Genomic DNA, 22,214 nt, shown 5'->3' with positions numbered 1-22,214 from the left:
AAAAAAAGTAATAGTAGCCAGGCGCTGGTGGCTCACGCCTGTAATCCTAGCTACTCAGGAGGCTGAGATGTGAGGATCACAGTTCAAAGCCAGCCCATGCAGAAAAGACTGTGAGACTTTAATCTCTAACAAACCACCAGAAAATCAGAAGTGGCACTGTGGCTTAAGTGGTAGAGCACTGGCCTTGAGCTGAAGAGCTCAGGGACAGGGCCTAGGCCCCATAACCAACAACAACAAAAAAGAGTAACAGTAACAATATAATAAAAAAAAACATTTGGCAGTACTATTCCAGTTGAAAACCAAAAATGCTATATTTCTTAATCTATTTTGCTTTTTAAAATAATGCTTGATAACAAATTTTACCAAATTAGAGAAGGATTTAAAGGCCAAAAAAAGTGTAAGTGAAAGCACAGAACTGGTATTAGGATAAAAAATAAATTAGCTTTTAAAAGGACTGCACAGTAAGAAAAAGATGTAAACTTCATTTTGTACTTTTATTCTGAAACCAAAATTAGATGATGACATATTGAGATATGTAACAGAGCTGTTAAGCTAAATTTAGATGTTCCTTCTTTGAAGAATTCACCAGCTCCTGTTCTATTTATTGAATGATTTCTTGTCCTAAACATTGTATCTACATTACTTCAGTTAAATTTCATAATTACTCAATTAGTATGCATTATTATAGCTACTATATTGAGGCCCAGAGATCACCCACATGCACAAGATAAATAAAGCAACTTAGTGGCCTTCCTCATTTGAAAATAAGGTCTGGAGCCAAAGCATGTTCTTGTGACCATTTTTTTTTATGTGGAGGTGCCTCTCAAATTACCCACCACATCTCTTCAACATCCACTTTGTATACATGTTTTTCCTTAAATCTTCACAACTCTACAGAAGGTGATTATTGTCATCTTAAGTATTAGGAAAACAAAGATCTGAAGAGGTTATATATAGCTTCCCAGGACTTAAAATTGTGGTTCACCTCTCCAAAGTCCATAAACTCTTTCCAATGTATCATGCTGCTTTTAGTTCAATGTATAAATCCATCATCACAAGACTTTTCATAGGAAACATGTGTAGGAAGATCCGAGTCAGACCTTATTTTCTTCCCTTATAATTCTTACTTTCTCCCAGAAAAATGACCTATTTCTCAATTTGCATAAGTATCAGTCACTTCCTTTACCATCCTTTCAAACAGATGATCATAAATAAATTTGAAAGAAACCTTTCTGCCAAGTAAAAGTCATACCATCCTCTGCCATAATCTACCATAATCTGCCTGACAATCCAAGCCCAAGGACTAAAGATCAAGTTCTATTTTAAAAGAAAGAAAAATTAATGTCATTGGTTTTCAAATGACATTTCTAATGTGTGTCATTATCATCTGGTTGATAACAGGATTTTCTAGTCTACTACTTTAGCTATAAAATGAGTAGATTCCAAATGCTGCTGCTTCTTTAAAGTTTAAATTATCTGATATACACACATCCCTTATTTCTTTGCTTGTTTATGAGACAAGTCTGGGGATTTCAAAGATGTAGACAAAACCCCACAGTAAGTAATACAAAGTAACAAGCATTGAGTCCTACATGTGGTATAGTACTTGAACACTCACACAAAAAGTTCAATCCAAAGTAACAAACAAAAATCCACCTAAGGCCTGTGCTTTGCTAACCTAAACAAACCATCAGTTTTCAGCTCACACCTACTCAAGAGACTGCTGAATCTATATCAACTAAGTGAACTGCGCTCACTGATGAGTTTTAAGGCAAGCCAGCTCTTCAGTCCTTAGAAGTGACCTTTGGCGTGACTACAGCTATAAGTTGAATATAAAAACCTAAATAAGGGGGATGGGGGACGGGGGGGGGGGGGAGGACGGGGACAGGGACGGGGGAGGATGGGAAGGGATGGGAAGGGGAAACAAAGGAAGAGGCTACAATGCTTGATAAGAAATGTCCTCATTATCTTGCTCATGTAATTGTTACCCCTCTGTACAGTATTTTCACAATTAAAAAAAAAAGAAAACCTAAATAAAACTATGACGTAAACCCTGCCAAAAAAGTAGCATTTCAAATATAAACTGACTTTGGTATTCTATTTATTCTGGAGGAAGCTATGTCCATGGGTCAAAAAGCACGGTTATCTTTATACTATGATCTTAAATTCCTGGTGACATTTCAGTTGAGTTAGAGGAAGGATCAAAGGTGGCAAGATTAAAATCAATCCCAAAGTCATTTACAAAACAACTTTAAGATGGCAAATTTAGCCAGGTGCAGATGGCTCACACCTGTAATCCTAGCTACTCAGGAGATCTGAGGATCATGGTTCAAAGCCAGCCTGGGCAGGGAAGTCCATGATACTCTTATCTCCAATTAACCACCTGAAAAGTGGAAGTGGCATTGTGGCTTAAGTGGTAGAGCACACTTGCTTTGGGCTGAAGAGCTCAAGGACAGTACCCAGGCCCAAAGTTCAAGTCCTACAACTGACCAAAAATAAAAACCAAAAGACAAACTTAGGATTTGTGAACAAAGCTCTGAATTTTAATAAATTCTAAAACTGCCAGGTGCCAATGGCTCACACCTGTAATCTGAGCTACTCAGGAGACTTGAGACCTGGAGGATTATGGTTCAAAGCCAGTTGAGGCAGAAGAGTCTGTGAGAATCCATCTGCAAAATAACCAGTAAAATAGCTGGGATGGAGGTATGGTTCAAGTGGTAGAGTTCCAGCAAGGAAGCAGAATATGATGTCTTAAATTCAGACCCCAGCACTATTTTTAAAAAATACATACATACATACATACAACCACACTCACTCTAAAATTAAGAAAAAATTAATTCAATTAAAGTACATCATTTTCTAAATTATGCCAAATAAATAAGCATTTGCCATTTGGCAGATTATTTAAATGTGAAAATTGGCATAAACAAAATTTTATTAGTTCAATTCAGAGAGTGTTGCCTACTATTTGGGATGCTAGCAACAGCATCATGAAAGGAAAGATAATTTGCCAGATAGGTAAGCTAAACTGCAGCTTCATCGCTGTCATTAACTACATGAATATGGCTCAGGCTTATGGTAATTCAGTATGAAATGGGTACTTTTTGAAGGAAAACAAACTACCCCAAAAGACCCTATTGGGGTATAATTGCTGGCAGGAGTCCTGGACAAATCCAAAAAGTTTGTCAGGGGGCTTTTCCAGGCATTCAACTCCCAATCAACCAAAACCCACACACAGGCTAGAGACCCAACTGATGACAATACAAGTCCTACAGGGTGACTGGGTAAAACCAATATGGAAAGAAACAACTTGCAAAGCTACTCAGAAGACAGTACAATTAGAAGATAGTGCCTGATACTTTCAAATTTTAAAATAATTTTTTTCTTAAAAAATACTTCTTGCCAGGCTCCAGTACCTCATACCTGTAATCCTAGCTACTCAGGAGGTTGAGATCTGAAGACCACAGTTCAAAGCCAGCCCAGGAGGAAAAGGCAGTGAGATTCTTATCTCCAATTAACCACTAAAAGTAGTAGAGTACCAGCCCTGAGCAAAAAAGCTAAGGGATAGGGTCTAGCCCTTAGTTCAAGCCACAGTATCAGCTTAAAACAAAAACAAACAACAACAAAAAAAAAAAACTACTTAAGGAAAAAAAAAGTTTTAAATAAACTTTTTTCTCAACTGAGTCACAATGTATTACAAAAATTTCCCAAATAGGAAACACTTCTGGTCCTAAGCACTTCAAACAATACCTCCTAAGTCTATTCTCATGTCACTATTTTTCCCCAGAGATGAAATGGTAATGAACTGTGGTTTAAAAGAAGGCACTTTTTATTTATTTTACTTATTTATTTTTGCCTGAGACCAGGACTATCAGACACTTTTTTACTCATCTGATCCATGCTTCTAACCCAGGAAGGCACTTTTTTTTCATTTATGTGGTATTGAGGAATTGAACCCAGGGCTTCATTCATGCAAGCATTCTACCACCAACCCACATTCCCAGCCCCATGAAGGCACTTTTTAAACTAGCCACTTGTCTGATAAAGCTATCTCCAAGCCTTAGATTTTCTGTATCTATAAAACAGAGTGATGATACTGCTATGAGGACTAACTTGAAAGTGCTAGAAAATGGCCTATATACTACTTAGTGAAGGTAAGAGAACACAGAATACTTTAAAAAAAATATAGATATAGATATAGATATAGATATAGATATAGATATATCTCCCTTCCCTGTGTGTATCTATACTGGGCTTGAATTCAGGGCATGGGCTGACTTTGAACTTTTTTTACTCAAGGCTGGAACTTGACCACCTGAGCCACAGTTCCAATTCCAGCTTTTTTGGTAATTAATAGTAGACAGTCTCACCGTTTTTCTTGCTCAGGTTGGCTTCGAACCATGATCGTCAGATCTCAGCCTCCTGAGTAGCTAGGATTATAAGTATGAGCCAATGTGGCTTGGCAAAAACAGCCCTTCTGAAGTACACCAGTAAACACCAAAATGTCAAGAATGCCTATATAGGTATAAGAATTACCTAAGTGCCATATATCTCCCACCCAAAATAAATGTTAAATCTTTTGTTGGTTTTCATTTTATGTTCAGTTTTAAATTAGCAACTGAACAAAATAGGACAATTTAATAACGATGCCTAAAAAAGTGTCTTACAGTTATTAAAATAAAAGCTTTAATTCTTGGCCTTTGATCTGGCTGTATTGATGAATTTTTTTTTTATAATCTCCTGAAAAAGCTGCTACTAAGCAGAATGGAGATTTCTATATTCATAAAGGATAAGATTCACATTTATATTTAAACAACAGTCAGTCTTCTTGTCCAAGAAATTGCATAGTTCTCTTCAAAGAAAAGATTTATAATTAAAAACCCAAGCCAGGCTAGACAAAGGGGGAAAGAGAAGATAGAAAGATGTTAATTCTGTCTATATGTGCTAATTATATTTTTGCTGTTTCATGGCCAGGAATGGCACGCCTAATCTCCGCCTTCCTGAGACATCTTTGCTGAAGATAACAGAGGAAAGGCATAAAAAGCACACATTCTTACTATATGCATTTGCCCTTCACAGGACATCCTATCCATAAATATATACAACAATTTTGCTTTGAGTCATCAGGTTTAGAGCTTCAAGACATGGCTTTGAAAGTACCCCTACTACTAACTGGTATATGAAATGGCTGAAGCATAAACTTATTGGTTTTTTTACATCAAATACCTACAAGGACATTTTTAAGAATTAGAACAGTGAGCAGGGCCTAGTGGTGTAATCCCAACTATAAATCCCTGAATTCCCAGCTGTGCTCAGAAGGGTGAGGTGGGAAAAGTGTCAGGCCAATCTGGGATACTGAGACCTTGTATAAATTAATTATCTAACAAAATTATCTAACATTTTAAAAAATAGTGAATAGGAAAACATTCTGTAAAGGCAATGGCACTTAGGTTATTTCTTCCACGGCTAGTGCAAAGCTAAGAAAACAGTACTAGCATAATTTAAAATAATCCTTTTTGCATTCATGAGATCCTGGGTGCAGTCCCCAAGGACCACAAAAATAAAATTAATCAATCAGTTCCTTGAACTGTATTCTAAGAATCTAAGCATCATAACGTCAAATATCAAAATCTTACTGGATTATAAAAATTCTATCTGGAACTATAAGCTGAATCACATCATCATTCTGGACATCAGTTTGTATCATGCAAGGGTAGAAAACAGTCAAACTAAAAGAGGATACCCATAGGGGAGAAACAAAAGGTATTACTCCTCTGAACACTTAAAATACTGTTTAATGAAACTAATTCCAGGAAATGGAAACATGGGTTTTATTTGTTGGTGGTGGTGGTGGTGGTGGTTTTTGTTTTTGCTTTTTGTTTTTGGGATTTTCTGTCTTTTTAGGGGGGCAGAAATGAAGGAAGGGATGGTGAACAAATACAGTCATGGTACTCAGTATACACTATCTGGAAAATAAATTATGCAACTTGTGGGCAGGGACAGGAGGTGAAAATTAGGGGAAAGCAAAGTAAGGCATGACACTGTCCAAAAAGAAATGTACTCATTACCTGACTTACATAATGGTAACTTCTCTGTAAAATACCTTAATAATAACAAAAAATTATTTACAAAAGAAGCATTGAGGTTGAGCTGGATCTCCAAATTCTCTTCTTGCTATGATCCTATTTCATTCCATTCATCACTTAATGCTAGTCAAAATTCAGCACTGTAAAATTATACCTGTAACCAGAGTTACTCAGGAGGCTGATATATGAAGATCACATTTAAAACCAGCCTGAGCAGACAAGTCCATGAGATGCTAATCTCCAACTAACCAGCAAAAAGCTGGAAGAGGAGCTCTGACTCAAGTGGTAGAGCATCAGCCTTAAGTGAAAAAGCTAAGATAGAGTTACCCTAGCCCTGAGTTCAAGCTCCAGTACCAGACAAGAAGGAGACAGACAGAGGGAGAGAGAAAGAGAGAGGAAAAGAAAGAGAGAGAAGAGGGAAAAGGAAGGAAGGAGGGAGGGAGGGAGAAAAGAAGGAAGGAAAGAAGGAAGGGAGGGTAAGGAGGGAAGGGAGGGTTGGAAGGAAGATTAAGCACCAGTTAAATGCTATTTTAAAAGAAAAACTATTACAATTGAGTTGCCTTGTTCATGATAATACTTTTGCTTTCTAGGAGTCTCAATGACATTAAAAATTACAGAAAAATAGTAATTTTCACAGTATGGTGATATATCCTAACATCCTTTTCCTATGTGTATATGATATGGATGTAAATTTTGCCAATATCAGTGTTTGAACTCAGGGCTTCATGCTCTCAATTGGCTTGTTTGTTCAACTGGCACTTTATCACTTGAGTTATGCCTCTAGGTCCATGCATGAGTTTCTGTTGCCCATGTGCCTCTCAGAACAAACCTACTTTTGTGAGTTAGTGCTATTCTGGCACTTAAAAATAGTTTGCTAATCACTGTTGGTTCACACATATAATCCTAGCTATTCAGGAGCCTGAAATCTGAAGATCGGAGTTCAAAAGCCAGCCGGGGAGACAAATATTTTGAGACTCTTATCTCTAACTAACCAGCAAAACACCAGAACTGGAGACATGATTTAAGGGGTAGAGCACCAACTATGAGTGAAAAGCCAAGTGATAACTTGAGGGTCTGAGTTTAAGTCCCAGTACTGGTACCAAAAAATTAATACAGTAAAATCAATAAAATAAAAAGTTTGTACCACATACCCTTAAATGGAAACAATGAAAGAGAGAATGTGTCATACCAATTAAGAAAAGTTAAGCAACTTACTGAAGACTCGCTGTACGATAAATTTGAAGATATGTAAGTATTTCCTTACACATAGCATGAAAAATGTTGTGCTACTGTTTTCTTAAATCAAATTTTAAGGTCAAAACTGCAAAATGAGTCAGGCATGATGGTGAATCTCAGCACTTAGGAGGCTGAGCAAGAGGGTTCAAAGTGGAGGGGCTCAAAGTCAGTTTGAGCTACATTATGATATCACTTTTTTAAAAGATGACAATACATCTTGGAAAAGGTCTGATTCGCATTTATCTAAAAGCTCTTTTACAAATAAAACCGTCATGAATACCTAATCTCAAAAATTAGGTCTTCAATGTTCTCCATAAATTCTGTGGTTCTCTTTGAACAGTTATGAGCAGCCGATTAAGTTTTACTACAATGATAACCAGCTCCATTTTTGTCACTAGCAGTTAAATCTGTTATAGCAACTCTGAGCAAGGCAGAGAGTAACTTTATTGTCCTTCTACAGCCAGGTAGAAGGCCAAGCAGAGGTTGCCTACAAGAAATATGCCTTATTGCAGGGCAACAACCTTGGCAGAAGCTACTAAGAGGCACAAGGCAGTCAGAGAATTAAAATAAAATGGATCCAACACAACTCTTTACGCCCAAATACTATTTTCTTAATTTGTATACCTTGAAATAAATACTTGACCAATAAATCCAGCAATATGCTCTTCCTTCAATTTCAGAAGCCCAGAAAAATATTAATGGTTCTAAACAGTAGGGAGAGTCACATTTAACAGATCAAGTGTTTATAATATCACAAAAGAGAGATGGGGGAGAAAAATGGAAGAGATAGCATTGATTAAAATGCATTGTACTCATAACCTGACTTCTGGAACTGGGACCACCTTGTACAACTACTTAGTAAAAATAATACTAAATTTGGGCTGGGAAGTTGGCTCAATGGTAGAGCGCTTGCCTTGCATGCATGAGGCCCTGGGTTCGATTCCTCAGCACCACATAAGCAGGGGAAAAAAAGCCAGAAGTGGCGCTATGGCTCAAGTGGTAGAGTGCTAGCCTTAAGCTGAAGAGCTGAGGGACAGCGCCCAGGCCCAGAGTTCAGGCCCCATGACCGGACCCAAAAAAAAAAAAAAAAAAAAAAAAATACTAAATTTTAAAAAGAGTCTTTAGAGAAGTCTTTGACTTGTTCAAATGCAGATTCGTATATTATAACCCATATCCATTAAGAAAGGCAAACATTTTTAATGGTAAAGATTTAACTCAACAGAAGAGGTTTTAGTTTAATTCCACCAGACTTGAAGTAAGTAAAAATAGTAACACCCTACCTACCTCACTAAAGCTTAAATGAAGAGGGTGATCTCTCAAGGGTATGATGGTTGAGCACAAGTAACTGAGGCTATCTCTACTTTTCCACTTCCCCAAACCAAGGTTGGGCTTACATGTTTTAATATGAGTTCCTAATATTGCTTAATTAATGAAAGATTTTGCTATTAAAATAAATTTGAGATTTACTAATACTGCTATTAAGTAAGTCTTGATAAGGCCCTAGGTTCAATCACTAATATTGCAAAATGAAAAAAAATGGAAAAAAACCTACCCATCTGCTAACTAATGTTAATAAGTCTGGACTCTAGGACTGGTTAAAAAGATTACAATCAGCCCGATGCCGGTGGCTCTCGCCTGTAATCCTAGCTACTCAGGAGGCTGAGATCCGAGGATCGAGGTTCAAAGCCAGCCCTGGCAGGAAAGTCCGTGAGACTCATCTCCAATAAACCACTTGAAAACCAGAAGTGGGGCTGTGGCTCAAGCGATAGAGTGCTCGCCTTGAGCTGAAGAGCGCAGGGACAGAGCCCAGGCCCAGAGTTCAAGCCCCACGACCGACAAAAAAAAAAAAAAAAAAAAGATTACAATCAACCAACTGGAAAACAGTGCATCTGAGAACTAACCCACTGTCCTTTTCTGGTTAAGCTTCTAATGAAAACTTCCTTCATAAAAAAAAAAGTTTAAAAAGTATACCTTATTCAATATTTATTACATGCAGCTTTGACCAATCAGTTAAAAATAAGAGAGATCTTAAAAAAACTAATTTTAAAAATTTGAGTGCCAGTAGCACACATCTATAATCCTAACTACTCAGAAGGCTGAGATCTGAGGATCACGGTTCATAGACAGTCTGGGTAATAAAGTCCATGAGATTCTTATGTCCAATTAACCACCAAAAAGCCAAAAGTGGAGCTGAGTCTCAAGTGATTGATTAAGAGTGCTAGCCCTGATCATAAAAGCTGAAAGAAAATGCTCAGGCCCTGAGTTCAAGCCACAGAATTGACACCAAAATAATAAGGAGTTTTATAAACAAAAATTGTTCATTCACGGGGCTGGGAAGATGGTTCAGTGGTAGAGCGCTTGCCTTGCATGCCTGAGGCCCTGGGTTCAATTCCTCAGCACCACATAAGCAAAAAGAAAAAAAAAGCCGGAAGTGGCACTGTGGCTCAAGTGGTAGAGCGCTAGCCTCGAGCTGAAGAGCTGAGGGACAGCGCCCAAGCCCAGAGTTCAGGCTCCACGACCGGACCCAAAAAAAAAAAAAATTGTTCATTCTCACATGTGTACTGCACAGTTCTGCTGATTCAGAGCTTTCTATCAGTCCCAAATTACCAGCCCTTAATTTTTTGAAAATATGTTCCCAAAAAGCAAATGGTACCCAAAAACTTAATGTGTTTAAATGATAGGTTTAAAAGTGGTATGTCTTAACAAGTTGGGATGTATTATTGGAAAATAAAGCAAGCATCCATAGTACAGCACTGAACCCTACATATCCTGAAAATTCAAATCTTTTCCTCAATGGCAGACTACCTGGAACCATATACCAATGGACACCAGGGTCTACTCTATTTAAAAACAGTTCTGTCTGCTTTTAAGCTCCCTCAAAATGGTCTAAGCTAAACTCTGGGTGACATTGGCACACCTATCAGAATGTTAATGAGGAGACTCAGAGAAGGGGAAGTAGGGAAAAGTGGAAAAGCATACAAACAAGAACCTGGCAATAGCACAGGTGGTAGCAGTATAGATTGGTACATTCACTTTAGAAAAATGTAATGCCAACTAAAACTGAGTAGTTGCAGTCCTAGGAAAAGATTTTAAGACATGTGCATATAGGGGGCTGGGAAGGTGGCTCAGTGGTAGAGTACTTGCCTTGCATGCATGAGGCCCTGGGTTCGATTGCTCAGCACCACATAAACAGAAAAAGCCGGAAGTGGCACTGTGGCTCAGGTGGTAGAGCGCTAGCCTTGAGCTGAAGAGCTAAGGGACAGCGCCCAGGCCCAGAGTGCAGGCCCCATTACCGGACCCAAAAAAAAAAAAAAAAGACATGTGCATATACATTTACCAAAAGACACCCACACAAATGTTTCCAGCAGTACTACTCTAACTGCCACAAACTGCAAACATGTCCAATGTACATTAATTAATAAAATGGAGAAATACAAATACAGTCAGTCATATAATTAATGCTAATGCAATGAATGTGAATCAATTACAACTACACATAACATAGATCATCTTACAAAAGTAATGCTGGGAGATGACAGAGTGAAAGTATACACAAGGTTTCTATTTACATAACATTCAAAACAGAAACTGAATAACCAAGTGGAATAAATACAATCTTTATCTTGGTATTAAAGCCAAAAATGACTATTAAGAGCCTAAAACTTCTAAAAGTAAATTTAGCAGAAAATCTTAACCCTAGACATAACAATAATTTCTTAGGTGTAAAACTCATCAACTAAAAGATTTTTAAAACATCAAAAAGATGGATTCATAATGTTCTATGATTTAGTACTTTTATATTATATATAAATGTATATATGTGTGTATATATCCTCAGTAAAAATCCTAATCAATTCTAAATGAAAACAAAATATGCATTACAACTGGATAGAAGGAAAGTATCACTAATAGCCACTATGTCATCTCATTCTATCATTTAGGAAAACAAAAATCTATCCTATAGGCACAGAAACAAAGAAGAGTAGAAATTAGAAAAGGGAAAAATAATTTGTCAGTAAATATTTAACCTTAGCCGGGTGCCAGTGGCTCACGCCTGTAATCCTAGCTAGGCAGGAGGCTGAGATCTGAGGATTGTGGTTGAAAGGCAGCCTGGGCAGGAAAGTTCATGAGACTCTTACCTCTAATTAACCACCAGAAACCAAGAAATGGAACTGTGGCTAAAAGTGGTAGAGTTCTAGCTTTGAGGGACTGTGCCCAGGCCTTGAGCTCAAACCCCACAACTGATCAAATAAGCCAAAACAAAACAAAACATTTTATCTTGTCTTTGGGTTGGTTAAGGAGAGAAAAATGAAGATAAAGCAGAATTTTGGGGCTGTCTTCTGTAATTATTTCTATTCACCACACAGACCTAGAGTAAAATACATTCAACATAAGAGGAAATGAAGGATATTTGAGGCCTATTCATCAAACTTCCTTCCACATTTTTTAATTCTCTACCTTCAATTCTCCTCATTTTTCCAGGTTTCTTGCTTTTACTGTACAAGACTAAATTTATCTCATTAAAAAAAATCTCCAAAGTAAGAAAAGTAATTAAAATATATACATGAAACCAGGCATCAGTAGCTCACACCCATAATCCTAGGTACTGAGAAAGCTGAGATCTGAAGATCATGGTCTGAAGCTAGCTCAAGCAGGAAAAGTCCACAAGACTTATCTCCAATAACCCATCAAAAAGAAGCAGAACTATGATGTTAGTAATAGAGCACTAGCCTTGAGCAAAGAAGTTCAGGGACACAGCCCAGACCTTGAGTTCAAGACCCAAGACTCGCATTAAAAAATAAAATATACACATGAGCTAAGTACATGGCTCAAGTGGTAGGGCACCTGACAAGCAAAGTAAAGTCCTAAGTGCAGACTCTACTACCACCAAACAAAACAATGAAAGAAACATACCACACACACACACACACACACACACACACACACACACACACACACACACACACACACACACACACATACACACACACACACACACACATACACACACACACACACACACACACACACAGAAATATTGTTTCAAATGCCTTTAAAAGGGGGAAAGGATGATACACCATCATAATATGAAAATAAACTGGGCGCAGTGGATCACTTCTCATCAATCTTGTTTATTCAGCAGTGATAGAATATACACCATATGACAACAGCATGATGTTTTATCCTCCTCCCTTTTTCTTCTATCTTGAACAAGACAGCTAGCAACTTGTGCATTCAGTTTTAGTAGCTATCTGGTTGATAAAATGAGCTAGTATTTCCTATCTATTCAAATACAATGACTCTTTTTATACCAGTAAAAAATGTCAACCACCACCACATACACAAGTAATACTTTTGGAATATAAGTCAGTATACAATTGAGATATCTGCACATCCATGTTTATTGCAACACTATTCACATAGTCAAGTTATATGTAGCCTAAATGATCATGAAGTGATCAATAAGTAAAGAAAATGTTACAACAATGAGATTTCCCCATTCATAAAAAAATGGAAAGACATGGGAAAAAAATCATACTAAGTGAAGTAAACCATACCCAAAGAAACATAGACTCCATGGTTTCCCTCATTTGTAATAATTAGCATATGTCTAAGCTAGTCGTAGAAGAGATCACAATAACTCAATAGCTATGTATATATGACCATATAAGATGATGTTAAGCAAAATGAACTCCAAGATAGGGAAACAGTAGGTTTTTCTTTGTTGTTGTTTTTAAAGTACTATGTGAAGTTATTTCTTTTTTCTTTCGTTCTTAAAAAAAAAATGTTTTACACACACACACACACGAAGTTTTTTTGGCTAAAAAAAAAAAATTAACTGGGCACCAGTGGCTCACACCTGTAACTGTAGCTAGCTACTCAGAAGGCTGAGATCTGAGGAACTGTTCGAAGCCAGCCCGAGCAGAAAAGTCCTGGGGAGACTCTTTTCTCCAATTAACCACTCAAAAACCAGAAGTGGTGCTGCTGCTCAAGTGTTAAGAGTACTAGTCTTGAGCACAAAGAGGTTCAGGGACAGTGCCCAGGCCTGAGTTCAAGCCCCACAACTGGCAAAAACAAAACAAAAGAAAGAAAAAAGTTAGCCAGATACCGGAACTCAAACCTGCAATCTTAGCTAGTTAGAAGGCAGAGATCAGGGGATCATGGCTTAAGGTCAGCCCTCCATCTCAAACCATTGGCTAAACATAGTGGTGCCCAGCAACCCCAGCAACAAAGGCAAGCACATCTCAGGCCAGCCAGGACACCCTACCTGGTAAATAACCAATACAAAAAAGGGCTGGAGGCATGGCCTAAGTGAGAGTGTACCTACTTAACCAGAGTTGAAACCACAGTTCTTGGGGGGTAAGGGAGATGCTATCTGCAGAAAAATAGATGGATCAAGGATCATTATATGTTAAGCAAAACAAGCCACACTGAAAAGACAAATATTCCATTTTCTTTCAAGTACAAAATCTAGATTTTAAAAAAGAAACATGAAAAAATAAGCCTAGCATGGTAGTTCAAGCCTATAATCTATATACTTAAGAGACAGAGAGGATGGCTGCTCAAGTAGAGTCTGGGTAAAAAAAAAAAAAGTTTGTAAGGCTCCAGCTCCACCAATAAACTGAGCATGAGGGTATAAGGGTGTCAACCCAGCCATGAATAGCATAAAGAGGAGAAGCTCCACTCAGGAATAAATATGAGAAGCTATTTGCTATCTCCAAAATAAGCAGAGCAAAAAGGGCTGGGAGTATGGCTCCAGTAGCAGAGCACTAGCATGCCAAGTATAAGACACTGAGTTAAAACTATAATACTACCCCCCAAAAAAAAATTCATTGAAAATAATACATTTGCACCAAACAGAGGGAATGAACGGATATGGACACACACACACACACACACACACACACACACACACACACACACACACACACACACACACGGTGGGCATATTCTTTTATTGTCTAGTCTCCAAGAAAAAGTAAACCTACGTAGAAAACACACACACACACACACACACACACACACACACACGGTGGGCATATTCTTTTATTGTCTAGTCTCCAAGAAAAAGTAAACCTACGTAGGAAACACACACACACACACACACACACACACACACACACACACACACACACGGTGGGCATATTCTTTTATTGTCTAGTCTCCAAGAAAAAGTAAACCTACGTAGGAAAGTGTTTTAACTTTTAACTGATTGTATATGCTATTGGTTACAACATCTATAATCAGAATAGCAGATGTACTAGGTGTTTCTCAGCTCCTCTGACTCCCTTGCCTCCCAACTCCTCAGCCTTCCCTGGCCAGGCTAGATAAGCTGGGGAAAAAACTAGCTATGAATACTGGGCTCAGCATTTCTTTATCAAGAATTGTAGCTTTGTTTAAAAAAAAAAAAAAAAGTTCACTGAAAAGTAACAATACATTGAGACAAAAATTTTAGTATACCAAAATGTCTCTGTCTTCTGTCTATTGGGAATCTATCTGGGATGATCTGTCAGACTCCCTCAACAATTCTATACACACACACTTTTCTCCTCATACATTCCTTCATTCTACTCACTCCCTCCAATCTTCCTACAAAATTTGGAAATGGCATCTGGTTTGATTCCTAGACTGGAGGGAAGGAAAAATGGAAAGGAATGGACCACTTAATAATAATTACTACCCTTTTACTGGCTATTATTCCATTGTTTGCCTACTTGTTCTACCCTATAAATCCCAGAAGTATTGTCTTTTTTAAAAAAAAAGAACCGAAAGACCAAATAAAAACTTGAAAACTTTTATTTCATTAAATACTGTTTTTACATTAAATATTTAGTTTACTAACAGGGCTAGATATGGAAGTAAGATTTGCATAGCACCATCTTTATAGTGTTTAATATGAATTCATTAATTCATTCAACTTAAAAGTTTAGTTCTATTTAGTCCTATACTCTCCTGAAACAGATATGTCATCCTGTTAACTATCTATAACACATACCATTTGCTTTTTGTCATCAGGCATCATTTGCTTTCACTGTGTTCATTATGTTCTCTGCTCCTAATCTTTAGTAAGTTCAAATTTTCCTCTCTTCAAAATATAAAACCAAACACTAAACTACAACCTTTTGTAAGTCCACTAATTTTGCCCACCAGCCATTCTGAACAGAAATACTCCACACCTCCCCTGTAAATGATATTGTATGGACATTCACTATTTTATCTAAATACCTAAGTTTCAAGATCATATGGATGTTAGTTGTTACACTTCCTAATTTAGTCTCCAAAACATACTCCATAATTCCATTATGATTTTACTTCAGATTTTTATTTCCCAATGAAGGAGTCCTAAACGTTTACAAAAATAACTTAGGTTTATTTTTTGTTTTTCATAGCATACAAAAAAAAATGGGGGGGGGGGGTCCGGTCTTGGGGCCTGAACTCTGGGCCCAGGCACTGTCCCTCAGTTCTTCAGCTCAAGGCTAGTACTCTACCACTTGAGCCACAACGCCACTTCCAGCTTTTTTCTTTTTGCTTATGTGGTGCTGAGAAATTGAACCCAGGGGCTCAGGCATGCAAGGCAAGCACTCTACCTCTGAGCCACCTTCCCAGCCCCATTTTACACAAAATTATACAAAAAAAAATCAACTAATACTCCTTCTCACAAGACTAAAATTTTCCTTTTAATAAACTAAAAATAGGAGATAAAAGTTATAAGAAATATCACATAGATGATTCTCTATGGCATTTCATACTTAGAAGTTCTGTTTCTTTACTAAGATCCCTGAAATATCTAAAGATCATTATATATTACAAAAACAACTTGAAAGCTCAAATGAAAACTGTGGATTTCACAAAGCCAAATAGGATCTTCCCTCTTAGAAGAAAGAAGCCAGGTTATTATCCTTTTTATCCGTAGATACTTGGCAATACTGAATATATGAAAATTTCAAATACCTTTAAGACTTAGGAACACCAAGTCTTAAACCAGTAATCTTAATTATACTTTTTTAAAACAAATCAAAGACTTTTAAAATGCTGAACTGCTCAATAAGTGAGGTATATAATAATGCCATGAGGTATGAAATTCTTGGGCAGAGTACATTGCTACTACGCATGAATTTTTTTTAATTCAAATTACCTATTTTCAAGTTTTTCTAAACAAATTAAAATGCCAAATAACTTCGTTATTTTATGACTTTTAATAAAATGGAGTAACAAATGCTACTTCCTATTGTTAATATGTTTAACAAAATAACTTCTATGCTTGCTGAACATCATATATAAACCACATTTATCACTCACTAAATCAACATATCACAATTGACAAATATTCTAAGCACCTCCCAAAATAATAAATAAATAATAAAGCATGTACAAGTAAATGCATAAAGTTATCAGCACAGTGATTGATTTCTAAACTTTAAAAGCCCAGGCAGGAAAGTCCATGAGACTTATCTCCAATAAACCACCAGAAAACCGGATAAGGCACTGTGGCTCAAGTGGTAGAGCCTTGCCTTGAGCTGAAGAGCTGAGGGACAGCGCCCAGCGCCCAAGCTCAAAGTTCAAGCCCCACGACCGACAAAAAAACAAAAACAAAAACAAATAACCATAAGAAACAAAAGTAACAAAATATTTTAGAGTATTTCTTTATAAAATGTATTTTAATTAGACAAACACCTATTACTTATTTCTAAATAATACTCAACCACCCTGTTCAATCCTCAAGTTGTCACAAGAAAATTCATGATACTCCAAAAAGGCTAATATAATTATTACTATCACTTCATTTAGTATGTTATCCTAGTACTAAGCTCTGCCCATTATAGTGGACACTTAAGACAGTGTACTACTTATACCCCTACCCTCTCCAGTTCCCATCACCACCATTTTACTGGCAGAATATTCACAAGGCTGAAAGCTGCTTTTCATCTCAGCACATAGAACGCTTAAAATCAGATGGCTGGCCACAAACCAGAAGTTAGAAGCTACACAAAAATAAACAACAACTTCCTAAATTGTTCTATTTTCAATCTCTACAGAAAGCAGCATAGTTATTTGTTATAACTTAAGTTGTAGCTAAAAGGTTTTCATCTAATTATATTAATAAATCGATATAATATAATAATGTTGCCATCAACATTACAGACTAGTGTGCCTTCATAGGTTCAACTCAGAAATGTTCAGTGCTTTTCCTGTTCTTAATTACCGAATTATTTCTCCATATTTTCCTAATTTTAAATCTATGAACAAAAAAATAACCCTGAAAATTGACCCTAGAAAAGATACAACAAAATAGTACAAAACATCAACATTAATTATAAATTGTTAGATAACCAAGAGAAAGGTATTTGCCTAAGAACCTCAATCTAAACCATTATGTAGTGTACACAATTTTGATAAGCAGAAGTGAACACGGTATTTTCATATCAAAATAGAGAGCTCTCATCTCACTTCTGACTTGGGATAAAAATGTCTTAATTCTGTTTATAATGCAAAATATCACTTCAATGGAGTATCTCCTCACAGGTATAACCACATGATTGGCAGATAAAATAATTGCTTTAAAAAATACTTCTGAGTCATTTTGTCCTTACCTGCAGGCATGAACCATTACTGCATGCAGTGACTGTTCCATTTCCTAGCACAGACTTGAAGAAGCATCATATCTCTTTTTCAGAATGTGACTAATCTGTGGGTTTGCAATTCTTAAGCTATTTACAAATGGCACTCCCTTTCCACGTAAGAAAATAGTTGTTACAATCAAAATTCAAGTATTTTTCATCTAGATCTTACAAATAACCTTGGTAAATCTCTGTAGCAGCAACCTCAAAATACAGGAACAAAGTCTAATTAAAGAAAGCAAAGATTTTTGTTTGTTCATTAAATTATTTTTTAAAGCCTCCAACAGCTGTCACACATGAACCAGCAGTCCACTGTGTTATGGTGTGAGCATGCTGCAGCTGCTCAGACTTCAGTTGTTTTTTTTTAATCAATTATCCTTTACAAAAGCCGAACCGATTCCCAAATACACATCTTCAATACAGCACAATACCAGCATGCAATACATTAAAAGCAAACTTGATGAGAAAAAAAAAGTCCTGTTTCTTAGCAATGCTACACCATTAATTGTTCATGCAAGAGATGTAGCTGTACCTTTCTGAAGAGGACGACTTCTCAGAGTTAACTGACATCAGCAGCTCAATCTTCTGCTTGATTTCTGGAAAAATCAGAAAATATTCACAACCAAGATTGCCCGCCCTCGCTTCTAAGCTTTATATCAAGAGATTTTTCTTCCTTAATCCCTTTTGTTCAGAATGAGGCCACAAGATTCACAGTACTTCTGTTAAGACTGGGATTCAATGGTGCTATAAAGGGAAAAAGCTCCAGAGGCATCAGGCCTTGCTAAACTATGCACATGACTGTTTATGAAAGCAGGAAGTACCATTTCTTTTTAAGCAGAGGGGTGTTCTCTTTTTTTAAGGTAGAACTAGCATCGTTCTACAAGAAGGATTTAAATTTTGCAAATTAAAACACAACCAAGAAAATGCTAACATCAGAATTCAATATAAGACATAACTTGAGAAGGCTACATAAAAATATTTCAGTCTTCAATGAGCAAATAGGCAACCCTTGGCTGCTTCTCTTTCACTAGCCCTAAAAAATATGGCTCAGTGAATCATTTTTGTCACTTAAAATGAAATATTAAAACAGACCCAAATTTAACGATTAAAACATGTTTAACCCTTTTATAATTTGATTGCTATTAATTAAAGAAATGTTTAATATCTAGTTTCTAATTCCTTTGGAAAAAGACTACTTATTTTACACCTTAATTTCCGCCTCCTCCTTCACAGTACAGTACAAGTGAAAAGCAACACCCAGTTACCGAACAGAGAGATAATATTCTTGTCCTTTTAGGAAAGGACTGGCAATGGCACCTAAATAAAAATGTAAGCGTCAGTTCACTTTAATTAAAAAATGATTGGACACCAATCTGGAAAGAAGATAACAAACTAGAAGGGTGATAATGGAGGGAGAAAGAAAAGAAAGAATTATAACACCTTTCCTTTAAAATACTAACCATTTGTATAAAGCACATAATTTTAAATGAAAAAAACACAATCCTATTAGTTCATGTATGAAACTATTTCTTATTCCTAAAAAGTATTTCAAAGTGGATTTTAAAAATTAAAGATTTCATAATAAAAAGTTTACATACTAAAAAGAAGTCACAGACAAGATTTCATAGCAGACCTCAGTAATACTTTAAATTTTTATTCAGAGGGGTAAATAATATTTGTAAGAATGCTGATTACATAAATCAAAGCAAAATAGGAAAAAAAGAAACAGAAAAACTAGTATAAATGCTATACTTGTATAGAATAATATTGTCAAAATTGTTATAATAATGGATTCTCCGAATTGTTTAAGCTTGTAACTTCATCCAATGGATGTTATAAAATTGGTAACAACTGAGATGAAAATAATAACTTACCTTGAGAATTCTTAGGTGAATTATAAAGTAGAAAAAGTGACATAGTTGGTATTCAGTAAAAGACCCTCCCCATTTGAAAAAGAGTGTTAAAAAGTTAGAGCCCTGCCTTGGATTTAGAAATAAAGTCCTCTACCTATTTTTGGTGTACAGGCCAGTTCTGGGGCATGAACTCGGAGCTTCACACTCTTGCTTAGTTTTTTTGCTCAACAATGGTGCTCTGCCACTTGAACCACACCTACACTTCTGGCTTTTTGCTAGTTAACTGGAGTCTCTTGGATTTCTCTGCCAGAGATGGCTTCCAACCTGGATCCTCTGATCTCCTAAGTAGGTAGGATTACAGGTATGAAACATCTTAATAATGAATCTCTATCATTTTTAATAATCATTTGACCTTAAGAAAAATTACTTAAAGCCTCCATATCTTCCTGTAAAATGGGGAGTAAGAATTCCTATTGGAAAAGCTGATATGAAGATTTAAGAAAATAATCCATGAAAAGTCCAATATTTCTGTTTGGTATGTGGTAAATTCTCTATCAATGCCTAGCAAAGGATAGTATTGCATTGAAGCAATACTGACGAAGTCATGAAACCTGCCAATTTAGGTAGGTTTTCCACATTTTAAATCTACTTTCTCTCTCTTTATCATCAACTAAACATGTATGTTTAAAAAAAAAATCACTATGAGCTAGGTGCCAGTTGGCTCATACCAGTAATCCTATCTCTACAAGAGACTGAGATCTGAGGATCGCAGTTCAAAGCCAGCCCAGGCAGGAAAGTCTGAGAGACCTTTATTTCCAATTAACCATCAAACAGCTAGAAAGTGGAGTTATAACTCAAGTGGCAGAGCACTAATCTTGAGCTCAGGAAAAGGGAAAGCACCCAGGCCCTGAGTTCAAGCCCCTGGTAAAACAAACAAACAAACAAATAAATAAGTGCCAATACATGGGCTAGGAAGGTGGCTCAGTGGTACAGTGCTTGCCTTGCATGCTTGAAGCCCTGGGTTCGATTCCTTAGCACCACATAATCAGAAAAGGCCGGAAGTGGTGCTGTGGCTCAAGTGGTAGAACACTAGTCTTGATGAGCTAAAGAGCTGAGGGACAGCGCCCAGGCCCAGAGTTCAGGTCCCAGGACTGACAAAAAAAAAAAGTTTCCAACATCACTTTCACATTTTCTTAATTAAGGTTTATATTTCCTGAAGGAATAAAGAATTCAAGAATGGTGACAAATAAATACTATGTCAACAGCATATATTCTGTGTATGATACTTCTCCATATTTACACCATTCCTGGGTCTGGTTACTCCTCACATTCATTAAGAAACTATCTCTGGTGAGATGAAGACATTGCATTCATAAACTGCTGTGGTAAATGGCAGCTCATTAGTACAAAAGTAAAAATAAAAGAAATTCATAATGTTAAAGTTCTATCACACACACACACACACACACACACACACACACACACACACACACACACACACACACACACACACACACACACACACACACACACACACACACACACACACACACACACACACACACACACTCCTGAGGAGGAACTCTGATGTCCATATTGATATGACTACCTAAAACTACTAGTTGAGAACCTAGGAATCCTCAATCCATGGTCTCCTGAACCTCTAAGTCACTTTCCCCCATGACCACCCTTAGAATCCTTGAGGGACATACTGTAAATATTTCTTCCCAGGTAATCAACTGTTACTGAAAACATGGGAGCATTTAGTATACTACACTTTTTCTACAAATAATCAATCATTTTATTTCTAGTCTTTCCTACACATGACTTTTTCAAATCTTCATCCTATTTTCCTCTATTATGCTTTATAACAGCATTCTGAATGCACTCTTCTAGAATGTAATCTGTGAATTGTTATATACCAATTCAGTAGGCTTTTATAAGTCACATTTATTTTAAAGTCATATATCCCTCCCTACCCCCACAACTTTAAGAAGATCCTTTACTATCACTACTTTTTCCAAAGAAGTAGGCTTTACAGCCTTGCAATTATCTATTAATTCAAAGATACACAGTCTCCATTTATAATTTAGACAAATAACTACTTAAAAAAGCCCTAAGAATTGCTTCCTTTCAACCTTTATCTGTATTCTTAGTGCTGTCTAACCACACTGCTACAATTAAAAAATGCTTGAATATACTTGATAGTACAGCTTTCAAGCCTTTACATCTTTACCACTGCCCTTATCATCCCGTTTCTATTCCCACCTGAAAACCATATATCCCTTACTTTACACAGAAAATCTGCAAGTGGTTGTGGTGAGATTTCATTATAATTTTGTTTTTATTTCTATGATATATTTAGAGAAGTGTTATGATTTTGGTTTGTTTTGGTGACACTGGGTTTTGAATTTGGAGCC

The 22,214-nt window shown here is 36.6% G+C and overlaps 1 protein-coding gene across 17 annotated transcripts in view; it reads right to left on the bottom strand.

The window, feature by feature from the left end:
* Srpk2 (SRSF protein kinase 2) overlaps positions 1-22,214 on the bottom strand; it is a 194,983-nt gene that overhangs the window by 101,346 nt on the left and 71,423 nt on the right. For 6 of the 17 annotated variants that reach the window (XM_069996286.1, XM_069996285.1, XM_069996284.1 and 3 more), the window contains one exon: positions 18,474-18,537. The exons of 8 other annotated variants lie outside the window; for them this stretch is intronic. In XM_069996286.1, coding sequence (XP_069852387.1) covers positions 18,474-18,511 — 38 coding nt within the window. In that variant the 5' untranslated portion in view covers positions 18,512-18,537. Of the gene's footprint in view, positions 1-18,473; positions 18,722-22,214 lie in introns of those variants that run through there. 3 more of the 17 variants (XM_069996291.1, XM_069996293.1, XM_069996294.1) reach the window with 1 other exon arrangement.

This window comes from Dipodomys merriami, unplaced genomic scaffold (genome assembly GCF_024711535.1).
Source record: "Dipodomys merriami isolate MVZ:Mamm:240054 unplaced genomic scaffold, mDipMer1.0.p SCAF_5, whole genome shotgun sequence".
NCBI classification, from domain to species: domain Eukaryota; kingdom Metazoa; phylum Chordata; class Mammalia; order Rodentia; family Heteromyidae; genus Dipodomys; species Dipodomys merriami.
The sequence above is the reverse complement of the archived record's forward strand: the minus strand, read 5'-3'. Positions and strand labels throughout refer to the sequence as shown.